The sequence below is a fragment of the Leiobunum rupestre genome, chromosome 7, assembly GCF_980474605.1.
Source record: "Leiobunum rupestre chromosome 7, qqLeiRupe1.1.hap1, whole genome shotgun sequence".
In the NCBI taxonomy this organism is placed as follows: domain Eukaryota; kingdom Metazoa; phylum Arthropoda; class Arachnida; order Opiliones; family Sclerosomatidae; genus Leiobunum; species Leiobunum rupestre.
In genome coordinates, this window is record NC_143390.1 from 23,466,554 (window position 1) to 23,483,636 (window position 17,083).

General features: G+C 35.7%; 1 protein-coding gene across 3 annotated transcripts in view; it reads right to left on the reverse strand.

Annotated features, from left to right (window-relative positions):
- Kdm3 (Lysine demethylase 3) overlaps positions 1 to 17,083 on the reverse strand; it is a 175,555-nt gene that overhangs the window by 28,361 nt on the left and 130,111 nt on the right. For all 3 annotated transcript variants that reach the window (XM_090154196.1, XM_090154197.1, XM_090154195.1), the window contains exons 5-7: positions 12,464 to 12,548; positions 10,850 to 10,935; positions 8,449 to 8,731 (exon numbers count right to left, since the gene is read on the reverse strand). In XM_090154196.1, the coding sequence (XP_090010322.1) occupies positions 8,449 to 8,731; positions 10,850 to 10,935; positions 12,464 to 12,548 (454 nt within the window). The remainder of the gene's footprint in view (positions 1 to 8,448; positions 8,732 to 10,849; positions 10,936 to 12,463; positions 12,549 to 17,083) is intronic.

A 17,083-nucleotide genomic window follows, 5' to 3' on the forward strand; every position in this document is an offset into this window, starting at 1 on the left:
TAATTTACTGTAAAATTGAGAGTTTTCGAATTATACGATGTAAAAGTAAATAAATATTAAATTCCTTTTGTAACATTCCAAAGTTATATTATATCGGACTAAGATAAGCTAAAGTATTAACCGAAAAACTATCTTAAGTCTTAAATAATAATCTAAGTATTAACCGAAAAACTCAAGATAAACTTGGGTATTAACCGAAAAACTCATATGGCCATAATACCCGTCTTACGAAAAGTATATTTAAAGATATATTATATTTTAATATAAACCCCTTTATAAATTTAATTCGTTATTTTTAAAACATTCCAAAGATAAGTTAATATTTAAGACTAGGATAAGCCTAAAGTTAAAGACGAAATTTTAAAATAAACCCCTGTAAGCGAGCATCTTCTCATATGCCGCCTAAATATAAATTTTATTCGTTATTTTGGAAACATTTTCAAAATGAAATTCATATTTACGACTATGATAAGCCTAGATTACAAAAGTCTCTTAAGTATTACCCAAAAAACTCAACGTGATAAAACAGGCTTATGAAGAGTTTTATATTTAAATACGATATCACATAGAAACACTTGTACTAATCCAAAAACGGGGCTAAACACTCGACTACCCAAGAACGGGGAAGACATTCCGACGTGTAATCGACGTTATAAACTATCGAATGACTTCTAATCGCGCTCCTCTCAAATGATAAGGTTCGTTTTTGGCGAATAAGCATTTCAAAATCACGACTGTACCCGTATAAGCCTTATCCCAAGTACACGACTTTGGTGTTTTTGAAAAAAATCATGAAACTCTTCTACGTGTGACGAAACCGTGAAAAAATGTGGTTTTTTTGTTTGTTAAAAAGAAAAAATTAAAAAAAAACAGCTTTCGGTTTTGTGGGAAGATTCAAAGCATTATTTTAGTCTATGCCCCATATAAAAGATAAAAAAAAAACTTTTTTTTTCGCCCATGCATTTACGGGCTTTGGCGCGTTCGAGCGTTAAGTTCAACAATTACGTTGTTTAAAAAAGAAAGGGGAGGCGGCAGTTGAATACCTAAAAGAAATATTATAAACGGCAAAGAACTGCATCAGGAAATATATTCACGAATTTCGTGTATTCAAAAATACATAGCCCCCATTTCTAAATAAAAATAATACACCGCAGACTTTAACTGGGAGTGCGTTAAGGTACTGTCGACTAACCGGTATCCCCCAGGCAAATTATTCACGGTAATAAATTAAGTATGGATACTTCGTTCGAGGTTGAAAAGTACAGATTGAAAATTTAATGACGCGGAGAAAACGTTTTCAACGCACTGACTGATTTGCATTAATTCGCTAATAAGGGTCGATTTTTAATGGCCTAAATTTATTAGGAATTATTAATTTAAACGTTATTAAGGGTAATTGAATTTATGACGAGGTTTGGTCGAGCTATTGATTATTATTTAAAACATTATTATCATATCAAACTATTTAAAAATTAGCTTTTATAAGAATTATTAATTTAAACGTTATTAATTGAATTTAAGACGAGATTTGATCGAACTTATAATACAGTATCTTATTTCTACATTTGGGAATATGAAAAATACGAAACTATTTTACTCGCGAAGAGAAACCATATGGAAACTTTAAAAAATAGAAAATTAAATATAAACAAAAAACCAAAATATACTCGCTTTAGATGAGGAACAAAAATGGATCTCCAAAAAACACAATTTTTAAAAAACGTAACACATAATCCAAGGTTGTAATCGATTAAATTTCGTATATATATATTTTCCTTTTAAAGCAAAGACGCGAAAAACACAGAAAGTAGAGACGACGAAACACACCCTCGAAATGGCGAATATGGCGAATAAAACAAAGAAACTCGTGGTAGATTTCGTTGGCGTCGAAAAAACTCTGTACGTTTGACTCGACAAGAACGCGTACTAATTCATTGTTGAAACGCGAAATAATCGCGAGATAAGCCGCTCTACAAAAAGAGATAAAACAATAAATTACTTAGGCGATATCCGAAGTTGCTGGCAAAATACACATTTTTTCCGGAGCCCACTCTCTCAGCGAGAAGTACGTTCGATTAGATAAAAACTATGGCCGAAAAATTCGCGTAACTAGGCTTAGTAATAGTAGTCTTAATAACGAAAGACGCGAAAAATCGGGAGTACGTTGCGCAAGCTGCTTTTATAAGTAATAATACCACTGGGGTTTGCTGAGGCACAAAGAGCGAGGCGCCACCGAGAGACTCTTGCCGAGATCCAGACGAAATGGCTGTAGGTCTCCGTCAAGAGAACCGGGGGGGGGGGTTGGAGAGAACTCAGAGCGGGTGGGGGGAGGAGAAGAGGATGAAAAGCGGTTGCCGGGGGGAGCGAAGAAGGGGGGAAAGCCGCATCGCCAAGAGGAAGGGGAAAAAGAAGTGGGGGGAGCGAAGAAGGGTAAGCGCTAAGCAAAACGGGGCTAGTCCCTATTCTTACCTAACGCTACGACGAAAGGTAGAAGACACGCTAGAAATACCCGCGAACTAAATGTCAGCTTAGGAACGGATCTTTCCTACGTACAAGAAAGAGCGGTAATAGCCGAAGCCATTTCGTCGGACGAGACTATGACGGCGCACCCCTCTTAATGGGAACCGAAATGGAACGTTCCGACATTGCAAAAAATTAAGCGGAAACGTGGTGTATCGTTTACCCGTCCGTGTCACGAGGAGACGGGTCCAAATACGAACAGAAAGGGGTGATCGCCCAACGATACCAATTTCCTTTTTTAAGAGTAAAAATAATAAAAAAAATATAGAAAAAATGGTAGAAAAAGGATGATAAAGGAGGAACAAGCGCCATCCAATTACCTCACGAAGCCTTCCGAAAAAGAAATTTACCATTATTTTCTCTCGGTAGATCTCATCTCAACCAGAACCGCGCGCATCCCAGTTCAAAAAAATCAAGTACTTTAAGAAGTAAAAAAACACGGCTAAGCTGGTGAGGAACAGTTATTTTGGTTTGTATAGTCCCCTTTCTACCATTCTTCAATTTTTGGAAAACATTTCTATTTTGGTTTTCGTAGTAAAATAAAAAATATACATTTCAAGTTTACAACAACGAATGGAATATTTCTCTAAACATGCCAATTTTTGAAGAGTACCATCGCTTTTATTTTCTAAAAATAAGTTTGAAAATTATATTCGTTTTAAAGTGGTTTCGCCTGAGCGACGTTTAAAAATGTTGCCTTTAAAATTAATAATCGTCAAGATACTATAGATGATAATTATTTTTAAATAATAAGGAAGCGCGTAAAATTAAAAAAATAATAATAATAACTTAAGACCTTGAAGACTATATTGTTTTCCCGTCTCAATTAAATCTTCTTTATAGGGCAAAAATATCACGTTATTAAATTGGGCAAATTTGCTTCTACCATAAGTAACATAAACATAAGTTTGACACTTCCTATAACAGGGTTGCCACAAAATTTTCAGATTCAAATTCCCTGACCATTTTAACAGATTTTCCCTGACTTATTAAGGCCAACATTTTTCTTTTATATTTTACTTTTATCAGAAGTTAATAAATTTAGATGGACTTATATTTCAGTGAAAATGTTATGGCAATGTTGAAAAAATTAGTCAAACATTCAAGGAAATAAATGATAATCGTGGAATTTGTCATAGATCTAGAGTAAAATTACCTTCGAAAAGTGTCAAGATAAAATTGAAATCCCTGACTTTTCCCTGAATTTTTACCATTTCTTAAAATTCTCTGACTTTTCCAGGAATTCCAGGTACCGTGGCAACCCTGCAGTAATTTTCTTAAAGGCCAACTACATAAATCATCGGTTTACTCTGTCTTTCACTGGAAGTAGGCTGATTGCATGGCACACATGTATTGCAGTAAGCTTACTTCCAGTGAAAGACAGAGTAAACTGAAGATTTATGTAGTCGGCCTTTAAGCGATTTCCCGTGATTACAGACGATTTGTACACCCGATTACCTAAATGATTACCCCCTCGGACTATCATTAACCGAAATCGTTCAGTGTCATACTTATGCTATTACGTTACTTATGTTTCTACAAGTTCTACATTAGAAAACAAGAAAATGACTTTCATTTCATTCTGCAGGAGATATTAGCCAGTGGATGGCATCGAGATATTAAATTCACTTTTAAATGCAAACAGGCTTCTCCTTTCTTTAAATTCTCTTTCTGCTGAGATTTTTTATTTTGGAAAAGCGATATCATTTTTGTAAAGCTCTCCTTCAAAACAACTTTTGAGAGTAGCGAGAGAAAAAAAAGGTTTTTCGGTGATTTCTGCGAGTCGGGCTTAGTCGCTAATGCTTTTCTAACGGTCGATCCAAAATACAGCGTTTGAAATTGAATGTAAGTTCGCTCTCTCAGGCTGGGACATTAACTACGATGCAGGCGCGAAAAAAAAACTACTCCTGGTGAAATATATATTCCCCCCATTTTCAAGCGAATTACAATGATAATAATAAGGTCGATATCCCTCGCCGGAAATGTATATATATTGATTTTGTAAAGCGTATAGACATTTCATAGCCGTAAAATATGACTAGAGCGGTGCATTGTGAGAAAATCACTGAATGAACTAGTGGACATTGAACTGAGCGTTTCAGATTTAAAGTTAAATTTCACATTTCCGGCACTAGGTTTAAAATACAAACGATTTTTAATTCGCACTACCTTTAAAATGAAAGAGCTAATAAAAAGCCCGTAATTAAGCGATTAATTATTGCCACAATATTCTCAGATTCAAATTCCCTGACCATTTAAGAAGTTATTTTCCCTGACATTTTAACGCCAAAATTAGACAGTTATTAACTTTTACATATATCAGAAGTTAGCTTATATTTCAGTACAAAAGTTATTTCAACGTTAAAAAACCTTTCAAGGATCTAAATAATAATATCAGAATTTGCCATAGATCTAGAGTAAAATTACCTTAAAAAAGTGTCAAGATTAAACTGAATTCCCTGACGTTTTACCAATTTTTATAATTCCCTGACTTTTAATAAACGAGATGTCACAGACACACAATCCCCCCGATGTTATAGCTATACTTTAAATATTAAATTTAAATTTGAACAAATTTTCAATCATCTTTTACATCAACTTAATATTTTATCGAAAATGAATTTTTCGAGTTACCCGGTTTTGGAAATAAGGTAGCCATGTTTTTGGGAGTTAGATGGCGCCTGTATCAATTAGTACGAAATTCAAATATCACAATAGTGCGTACGTGGGTTATGAGGTCCCGCGAATTGACCAGAAATCACACTGAAAATTTAAGTTTCTGAATTAAACCTAAAAAGTAGTTCAGAAATGATCAGTACTAACTAAAATATAATTTTCAACCAAATCAGTTTTAATTAAAAAAATATGTAGATTTAAACCACTTAAATGGAAAAAAATGATTAAGTTCTTGGGCTCAGATTAAAATATATATATTGGTAAATGTAGTGTCGAACTAGATATCGTTGAAATTTATAACCCTAACTGGTACCCTAAAAACATTTTCATCTTTAAATAGAAAACTTTGCATTTCTTTATTTTAAAATTAAAACGTTATTATATATAAAATTCTACGCGTCTTCAAAATAAGCACAATGTAGCTTTTTTTTTATTAATATACTTCGGAGTAAAAGCAAGGCTTAGCATTGAAATCTTCATTCGCTTGGGCGGATTTAACACGGGGAAAATAATTTGCATATTTATAAACGGGGTGGAATTCCTCAATGCTAATTCACCTCAAGAGCGCGAGGGGGAAACGGTGGTTTCGCTTCCCTCCCCAAAGCGTTTCGTACGTAAAAGGTAATGCCCTTAAGAATGGCGTGCTTCTTACGCGCAGTCTCCAAACCGTCGTAAAGATACAGTTATTAAATAAACATTTGCGAAATAATACGCCAGCCATGAACAAATTTGCCAAGCTCGTTTCACGCAATTATCGGCCAACAACCATTAAATGGATAATAATTTTACAATAACGCCAACCAACGATAATAAAACATCCTTCCAAAGAATAATTTAACACTATACCGCGTATAGGACAAAAATACCATTAGGGGTTGAAACGTTTAAAAACGTTAAGAGCCTTAATTACACCTAAACCATCACAGTGATTTATTAGTTTTTAACGTTACTGTTTAATTTAAAACGGGATTTAAATCAAGTTATTTTTTAAATAATTGATTTAAATTCCCTACTATACTCGTAGTTTCAAATAATTATAGATTTAAATCAAGTTATTTTTTAAATAATTGATTTAAATTCCCTACTATACTCGTAGTTTCAAATAATTATAGATTTAAATCAAGTTATTTTTTAAATAATTGATTTAAATTCCCTACTATACTCGTAGTTTCAAATAATCATAGATTTAAATCAACTATCATACCCGTAATTTCACAAATCATAGATTTAAATCAACTATCTTACCCGTAATTTCAAAAATCATAGATTTAAATCAAATATCATACCCGTAATTTCACAAATCATAGATTTAAATCAACTATCTTACCCGTAATTTCAAAAATCATAGATTTAAATCAACATCAATTCTAATTTCATTTTTAATTAATATTTACATTTATTAAGATTAATTAAAAAGTTTAGTTTAGCGCTGCAATCAAATTATTAATGAATTTGTCAAGAACAACGGGAATAAAACCTTTTATAAAAATCAATAAAATAATCTAAATGTAATATAAAATTAAATATTCAAACAGTCGTTGTACATATATTTCAAACCTAGCCAACTCCTCAAATAAAACGTAAGATAATATAATTTATTCAAAGAAAAGTCCTATTGACGCGCCGCCCTAATAAATAAACAAGTTAAAGAATTTTATTAAATGCGGAGGCTTATAGGTCAGGTTTTTTTTCGTATGCCCAGCCAGAATCATACTCATCGATCGGTCGCGACGATGCCGGGGGGGAGGGCATAGGGCGAGTCACGTTGCATTGAGAACGTGATAGGAATCATCCATTTTGGGAGTAAGAGGGGGTTCTTCCTCAAGATGCCAGCGAGATGAGAAGGATGGAGGAGCGAGATTAAAGAACTTCCCAAAGTTCCACGAGAAAATAAGATCTTATGGTGGGGAAGAGCCGGGGGAGGGGGAAGAGCCGGGGGAGGGGCAAAAGACACGTTTAAAATTCTCCCCCCAAAAAAGAGGCAAAGCAAATTTGGGAAAATGACGACGCGCGTAAAATAATTTTAAAACTATTATAAAATTGACTGTTTACTTTGGTTTTAAGGATCGTTAATAATATTTATATACGCGATAGAATATACTCCCATTTTATCAAATATGTATAGAGTGAATGCTCTTGCAGGGGGGAATGGGTAAATATTTTGACATCAGCCTTAAAACGTAAGTGGGGAGCGGACTTGGTTTTCAATGGAGCCCAATCTACTCAAAGGCGGTTTTTCTTAACACGAAAAACGCTTTTCATTTCTGGGAAATTAATAACTAGCTTTTCGTATCGATAAACAGACGGGAGAAGAGTTCGCTTTTATGGCAAAATTTAACGGTAAAAACACACGCCCTTAGTTCCGTCGAAAGTCGCCCTGCCTTCCCAGTTTTAAAATTAAAGTTAGAATCTAATATTTCTTTTAATAAAGTAACGTTGCCACAAAATTTTCAGATTCAAATTCCCGGACTTTTTAAAGCCAAAATTTTTATTTTATATTTTTTACTTTTATTAGAAGTTAATAAATTTAAATGGACTTATATTTAAGTAAAAAGATTATTGCAACGTTGAAAAAATTAGCCACACTTTCAACGCAATAAATGATAACCGTAGAATTTGTCATAGATCTATCGAGAGTAAAATTACCTTCAAAAAGTGTCAAGAGAAATTTGAATTCCCTGACGTTTAACAAATTCTTAAAATTCCCCGATTTCCCGAACGTTTAACAAATTCTTAAAATTCCCAGATTTCCCGAACGTTTAACAAATTCTTAAAATTCCCCGATTTCCCAAACGTTTAACAAATTCTTACAATTCCCCGATTTCCCGAACGTTTAACCAATTCTTAAAATTCCCCGATTTCCCGAACGTTTAACCAATTCTTAAAATTCCCCGATTTCCCGAACGTTTAACAAATTCTTAAAATTCCCCCATTTCCCGAACGTTTAACCAATTCTTAAAATTCCCCGATTTCCCGAACGTTTAACCAATTCTTAAAATTCCCCATTTCCCGAACGTTTAACAAATTCTTAAAATTCCCCGATTTCCCGAACGTTTAACCAATTCTTAAAATTCCCCGATTTCCCGAACGTTTAACAAATTCTTACAATTCCCCGATTTCCCGAACGTTTAACAAATTCTTACAATTCCCCGATTTCCCGAACGTTTAACAAATTCTTAAAATTCCCCGATTTCCCAAACGTGTTTCAACCCTGTTTTTATTACATTTCAATTTATTATATTGTGAACTGACCTTTATCTTCCTTGACCACGGGCGAAGATTCCTTGTGGCTTCTGGCCTTCTTGGAGAGCGAGGTGTCGGCGACGCTGACCGAATGACCGGAGGAAGGGGTCGAGAGGGGCGTTAGCTGGACAGTTGGTCCGCTGCTGAACCCCGCGCTGACTGAGTACGACGAAGCGCCGGTTGAGCCAATTGACGTCACTACGTTGTTGTTGTTAACGTTGCTGTTGGGCCTGCTGGTTGGCGGTGGACTGATTCGTCCGCTGTGACTTCTGGTTCTCGCACCGTATATTCCCTGGAAAGGACACAAAATTCATCCTTAGTTGCTTGTCTATAGTTTAATTTTTATTTAATTTGTGGCAGTTAATTTCGACATTTCAAACACTTTTAATTTGGACTAAATTTGTGGTAGTTAAGTTCGACATTTCAAACCCTTATTAATTTGTACTAAATTTGTCGTAGTTAATTTCAATAATTCAAACCTTAATAATGTGGATCAAATTTGTCGTAGTTAATTTAAAATTTTCAATATTTCAAACCCTTATTAATTTGGACTAAATTTGTGGTAGTGAAGTTCAATATTTCAAACCTTATTAATTTGGACTAAATTTGTTGTAGTTAATATCAATATTTCAAACCCTTATTAATTTGGACTAAATTTGTGGTAGTTAATATCAATATTTCAAACCCTTATTAATTTGGACTAAATTTGTGGTAGTTAATTTCAACATTTCAAACTTTTATTAATTTAAAATGAATTTGTGGTTTTTAATTTCAACATTTCAAACCCTTATTAATTTAAAATAAATTTGTGGTAGTTAATTTCGACATTTCAAACCCTTATTAAATTTGGACTAAATTTGTAGTAGTTGATTTCGTCATTTCAAACCCTTATTAAATTTGGACTAAATTTGTAGTAGTTGATTTCGTCATTTCAAACCATTATTAAATTTGGTCTAAATTGGTGGTAGTTAAACCCATACAACCTAAATTTACATATTTTTACCATAAAACAAAAATGTTCAAAGCCTAATAGGTCGCTAAACTTAATGAAAGTTTGTTGAATTGAATCGCCGTTATAAGCTCTCTTCCCAGTATAGAGTAGTATCGCTCTGTAGCTTTGTGCTATGGCCGCCATTTTGAGGGCAGTTTTTTATCTATAGGAAAAAGCATGGGTGACGTCGACATACGTCACGTCGATATTACTCTATTGGAACCGCAAACAGCGATTGACGAAAGTCGAACGACATTTTCACTTATCTAGGTCATATCAATTCAATTCTGCCCATCCACAAATGTCAAAATTAAACCTCCAATTACATCTGCTGTCAAAAAAAAATTACAGGAAATAGCGTTACTTCCTACCATCGTCACTAAATAATGTCGAACTCTAGACACTTTTTCTATTAAAATAAAGCCCTAATATTCACAAAAACGTGGAAGTTGTGAAAAAAAATTACAACCACATTTACGCCAAATAAGAAATAAAATCTTTACAATCGTCATCTTTAAAAAGAGAAAATTCCGTAAATTACGCTCCGTTTTTTTATTTCTTCTAAAAGCAGCTATTTTTCGTCGAACTATATAACTTTCGACTTTTTATTAATAAAAGAAATCCTTTTCGGAATTATAAAGAAGCCTTAAATTTAAAAAGGAAGCCAAAGAAATCACGAATCGCCGATATTACGGGCTGGAGGAGAAAATACAAAAATAATAATCCGGATAAAAGAAAACTGGGTCGACTAGACTTTTATAAAAGCTTTACGTACAAATTTATATCTTTCTGTTTTTCCCCCGAGGGGTATGGTATCATTTTGTTCCATCATATAAATTTCGCAACTTACTCTTTGGCGCGAAAAATAAAATATCAAAATGAAAAGAGGGTACTCAAGGGGTACTCTCTTCGCCGATGCCGAAAAAGAATAAAAGAGGTTCACGAAAATTCGCCGAATTCTTGTCAGTATTGTTGCGAGCTTTTCGATTCGTAGCCTGAATTTCAATCAAGCCATACCACGACGCTTACCGAGTATTTCGCTATAAACGGAACGGCGGGTGCAGTTTACGCGCAACTATCCGCTTTGAAACATTCCATTAATTCCCCCTTCAACACACACTCTCCCAGATTCGAACGAAATCGATTTCGCATTAAGGGCTAACTAACAAAACTAGCTCCTCGATTTCTAATTCGATTCAGCGCGTCCAAATTGGAGATTGCAACCAACTGCGCAGTTACGTATTTTTATTATTGCACTCCATCGTGGAATAGCTTAAATAATAATGTTTTCCAAAAAGTTCTTTTTATAAAAATGAAGACATTTTGCGCAATTTTGTCTACGTCGGATATTTTTAAACTTCATTTTGGCCAAATTCCAAGACAAAAAAACCTACTTTTTAAATATAAACAGAAACTTACTGGCAGGTTATGTTGATTATTCTGAGTGCAAGCTCTTCTTCGCGGAGTGATGCCTACGTTTTCACCTTTTAAAATTGATTCCACAACTAAGAAAAAGGAAGCAAAAAAATACATTTAGAACGAAATAAGTTCTTACCAATTATTTACAACTTAGAAAACGTCTTTTTTTTATACTTTAAGCTGGTATTTTTTACTTTAAATTCTAAAAAGCCACCTTATTTGTAAAATTAATCCGCTATTTTAAATAAAAAATTGTCGAAAATTTTATAAATTGATTCCACTGAGACTTAAAAATGAAAGTTAGCGAAGTAAGCCGCAAATCTTATCAAAAATTCAAAGTTTTATCTCGATTAAATCGCAATTTTTACCGCTAGCGTCTCGGAATTTAGGTCGTCTGTTTTTTGCGCGAGCGTTGGTGAGAGGGAAATTTTAGCGGCTTCAGAAATTCCGAAAAGAAAGGAAGAAACTTTGGCGCGCGTGTGTGACCCAGAAAATCGTTACGCGGCAGCCACAAAACTTCAACTTCTAAAACAAATAACTTTTCTCTCGGCGTATTTCAAACATTTCGCGACTCGCACGTACCGAGACTTTTCTAAAGAACTTTGGCCCGCACAATTACGTGACAAAAATCACAATTTTTCGCGAGGCCTAACTCGTGATCCCGATTAACAATCTAGCAATTATTTAAGCTACTTTATTATATATATATATATATATATATAAGATTAAACGGTAGATAAAATCCGTATGTGGAATATTTGTTCAAGCTGAAATACAGCAAAATAGAGATACTCCATAATAATAATAATCAGCTAGGCTAATAAAAAATGCACCACAGGCCCAAGTCATCTTCCTAATTACTAAAAATGATGTCTTTAGGTGCCTAAAATAATTTCCAATTAACATTTTAAGTTTTCATAAAACCACGCATCTTATACACTGCATAAGCTTCTCACTGTGGTCACTACCTGGTTCACGAACCAAAATGTGACTCGAAACATGTTTCAAAGAAAATTACTCGTATTTTTTAGAAAAAAAATACTATGTCCATTTGTATTAATGTATTTAATATCACTATTGTCATTTAATTTTGTGTAATCAAAGGATGCGCAATAAAATTATTAGATTCAAATATTTGGAGCTAAACCTCGGTCAGTAGAAAACCATAATTCTTTAAAACTTGACCAATAAAAGGGTTTAATAAGATATTTCCCCCATTTCGGATTTTCTAAGAACATTTTAATAAATTTTATTTTCCATTTATAATCAAATTTCCACTAATAATACGCTATTATGTAATTCATTAACCCTTAGCTCATACCCAAAAAAAAAACACGTAATTAGAGAAATACAATTAAAGCTTTGTTTAATCTTTCCAAATATTATCAAATTATCCAAATCCTACTTAAAACCACCGCAAAAATCTTAAATATTCGCCTTTTGTTTGGGCGACCGCAAATCCCTATTTTACAGGAAGTAAAAAACTGGGCAAAATGAGAAAGATTTCCTTGATGAGGGAAGAGGAGATTAAGGCAGTAAAGAGGATCAGGGGCCAAAAGATGAGAGAGACCGAGCAAAGGAAGCTGAGGACTAATCCATCAACGGGACACATACCTCCATCTCCAATCAAGTTCATCTGCACCAAGGCAGGGTCCTCATTGTGCTCTTCCAACACCGTATCATCAGTCAAAGTTAATTCCTGCAAAATTTAATTAAAAGATAATTAAAAATCTTTAGTCATTAAAATACGCGAAGGGGTTTCGCCAAGGTTAAATACGCTCTCCGAGTTGATAATTACTCCCCGCACAGTGGCGGATACATATGGGGGTCGCGCTCCCCCCTTGACGCTTAAGCTTTGCATGTGACTTGATGATTTGTTATTATACCCATAGATCAAGATGTCTTTTAATGCCCCCCTCCCCTGAGTCAGGGCCGGATTAAGACTTTATGGGGCCCTAGGCCCAAGTTATTTTTGATGCCCCCTTTCAATAGCGAGTTAGTCACTCCCTCAATTTATAATTGAGAAATGGAAGGAAAATTAATTTTTCTGCCAGATTTAGTATGTCGTCAGGGGCTAGACGGCAGTCCGTCAGAGAATGTGACAATCAAACGTTTTTGGTTCATAGGGGTGAACGCATTTTGTGAAAAGCAAATGATTAAAGTTTTGTACTTTTATTTATTTCGAACCCTCTTGGTGCCCCTTGTAGGTTTGGTGCCCTAGGCCCAGGCCTATACGGCCTATTGGTTAATCCGGCCCTGCCCCGAGTTTTTTCTGTATCCGCCACTGTCCCCGCAACGATAATCCTTTCCTCGTCCCGTTGTCAGACGTACGATCTTGATCGGATTCATAGCTAGTTAGTGTAGGGAGCTGTTGGCTCGCGTGGGTTGAAGGGCTTGCTACCACCCTCCTACGCATTGTAACCCGGCCACCTGAATTAAAGGGTTTAAAAGTCGCTCGATGACTTAGGCCTAAGGTGGTGCCTTGGGTATTAGCCTAGCTGATTATTATTATTATTATTAATATTATCATTCCATAAAATATGAAAAAAAATAAAGTTTTATCACCTCTTAGAAGTTGAGAGTGAAATAAAATTTAATTTTTCAGTCCAGAGCCTTCAAATACAATTCAAATGGAACACGATAATTGGGCGCCTGGTATGTAGCGACTCCGGTAGCGTAAAAATGGGAGCGCTAAGACTATAACATTTTGGAGCCTAATAATAAGGTTGAATTTAATCGCGAGAACTTTCTAACTTTTAGTAAATATTATACTTCGCATTGTCTAGAATATTATCTTTTATCGGCGTGAAGGGGAGATGCGGATAAGGGACTCGAAATGCTTCTTTGTGTTCGCTCTTTCGCTTCGAAAACCATTATCTCAGACAGTAGGTATTGTAACATTAGGGGGGGAAGATATGAAATAAATTGCGTAAATGCTAGTGACTATACAGAGAGAGTATGCCGCATTTCAAACAATCACGAGTTCAGTTCTAGGCCTGTACTCTAACAGCGGGTTTTTATCATACCTAGAAAATAGCGAGATTACACAGGGTTTATGCAACTATGGGAAAACCGATTTCTAACATATTTCCCGGATTTCCCCACTAATAATTCCCACGTTTTCCCCACTAACGATTCCCACGTTTTCCCCACTAACGATTCCCACGTTTTCCCCACTAACGATTCCCACGTTTTCCCCACTAACGATTCCCACGTTTTCCCCACTAACAATTCCCACGTTTTCCCCACTAACGATTCCCACGTTTTCCCCACTAACAATTCCCACGTTTTCCCCACTAACAATTCCCACGTTTTCCCCACTAACAATTCCCACGTTTTCCCCACTAACAATTCCCACGTTTTCCCCACTAACAATTCCCACGTTTTCCCCACTAACAATTCCCACGTTTTCCCCACTAACAATTCCCACGTTTTCCCCACTAACAATTCCCACGTTTTCCCCACTAACAATTCCCACGTTTTCCCCACTAACAATTCCCACGTTTTCCCCACTAACGATTCCCACGTTTTCCCCACTAACGATTCCCACGTTTTCCCCACTAACGATTCCCACGTTTTCCCCACTAACGATTCCCACGTTTTCCCCACTAACGATTCCCACGTTTTCCCCACTAACGATTCCCACGTTTTCCCCACTAACAATTCCCACGTTTTCCCCACTAACAATTCCCACGTTTTCCCCACTAATAATTCCCACGTTTTCCCACACTGATAAATTAACCTTCATATAAATATCTTATCACGTCGCAAACACGGAATAATAATCAGCTAAGCTAATACCCAAGGAACCACACAGGCCTAAGTCAACTAAGTGACGTGTGAAGCTGATTACCTAGTAAAACTCTCAGTGCTTACAAACTTTTCTTTAATTTCATGATTGACATTTTAACTGAATTGGTTCCGTATAAGAGAAGTAAAAATTTCCAAACTTTAACAAGAAAAAAATTATGGATATAAATTTGTACTATTTAGGGCACACTATCAGAACCCTCAAATTTCCCTGCTTTTTGCTAAAAATAACAAATCACCCTGATTTTTCTGTCGACAATCTAATTCCCTGATATTTTCTTGTTTTCCAGGTCTGTATGAACCCTGTTAAAAGCATTTTAGCCAAATTATTTATCTTCGCCAAGGCTTAAGGACAGAGGAGCTATCATCTGGTATCTTCTTTACAGTTCTTGACTCATAAAATATAGAGAAGAATTAGCGACTGTAGCTTTGACAAGGATTTAAAATCTATCTCTGGGTTCTTAATCTAGGGGCTTGCCCGTTCTACTTCCGGTTAATATATAATTCCACAGACGAGGATAAAGTCTTAACATTACCGGAAGTTAGTAGACCGAGTTAGTGTTCCTCTTCTATATTTTCTAACGGTTATTAGAATTAGCAATCAAAATTCGAATTTTTACACGTATTATAAGTCAATTGTCTCTAAACAATGAATCTATTAATCTATCTATCTATTTAATTATTTATGCGTGTTAATAAAGGGGACGTTTTATTAATAGGCGCTTAAAGGAAATCTACAAAAAGTATTATTTCCGAGAGCCAGGACCGGCAAGTTAATGTTTATATAGTGCTTTTGGAAGTAATGGAAACTTTTCACCTGTAAACAGAACTTCGTATTTTTTCTAAGCCTTAATATGTAAAAAAAAAGCTACCTGGTTAAAATTAATAAAAATTACAGGTGAAAAGTTTCCATTATTTCAACCAGCACTTTAAAATAGTAACTTGCAGGTCCTGGCACTCTGAGATTTTACTTCTTGGCGATTTCTTTGATGATGATTCAGGGTTGTGTTATTTTGTGCCAAGATTTTGTATTTTTTAACCAATATTTTAATAAAAGTTTAAAAGTTGCAACTGAAATTAAATTCCCTGATATTTTTCTGATTTTTAGACTAATTTTTAAAATTCCCTAACTTTTATACCAATATTCAAATTCCCTGACTTTTTCCAGGAATTCCAGATTTTCAAGGTATGTGGCAACCCTGTGATTTATTTATTCACTCTGGACATTTTCACCGATCTCATTATTAACACGCGAAATAAAATTTTCAAAATTACGAAACCCGACCTTCGAATTATTGAAAATTCCAAAGTGTAAAGATAACAAATAATTCGTAGCCAATAAAGTTCTTTTTTTTAAAGTTTATTCAACGAAGTTAAATTATAACAAAATGTAACGAAAAATAGTATCATTAACGACACCATTAGACGATGAACAAAACACATTGCATTGGTGACAATGACGGGTTAGATAAAATAACCTATTTATCAAGTAAACGACAATTTGATTACGTCCCGAAAATAAGCCAGTTTCGTCGTTGAAGGAATGAAAAATAGGTTTGAACAGTCGTAGGCGGCGGGGTAGACCTACGACCTTGACCTAGATATTTTAAACGGCCTAATGTGTTTGGCAGAGGAAGAGGTAGGCGACACATCTCTCGCATATTTGATTTATAACAATGAAGAAAGAGTAAAATCGTTCGCTATAAAAGGGTGCCAAGCAACGCCCTACGAGCTAGCGTACGACCCCTCAGTAACGAGCCAAAAAAAACCGTATACCAGCGTTGGAGGGGGGTAGGTCCTAAGTTAATATAAAATGAGACGACTTAAGCCTAGGCACGATCGGCGTAAAGAGTTAAGATAGGAAATATTGCGTACGTTGGGGGGGGGGAGTGCGGGGACCGGGAGGATACGAAACCGGAAGCCATTTTCTCTCGTACTAGGCTCTCGCATTCCCCGAAAAATCGATCGACGTAACAAGGCCAGCCTTTCTTTATGGTCTGTGCACGACATTATATTAAGAATGGGCGGCAGCCACCAGGGAGATACCAAGAGGGGGGGATAAAAGTTACGCCGGAGGGGGGGCGGAAGAGGGGCAGGAAAACAAATTCAAAAGCGAACCACCTGGAAGGAGGGGTATAAAGGGAGGTTTAAAAGCTGGGGAATCGCGGGCTGTACGCGTGGGTGGATGGGCCCATTAATTTGGAAGTGGGGGAGAGCTGGCTAAACACGAGCTACGCATCAAAACAGATCGAAAGAGCGCCACGTCTCCCAAATAATCGTATATAACCTGGTACTTCCCTTTCGAGACGGAGAAACGGTACAGTTTGCGTCGCTGTCGTCGGGTCGTAGCAGAGTTCCCGGTATTGATCCAAGCGGGGGAGTGGGGATTTACTCCCGCAACGAAAGCATTTCGATCCCCTACCC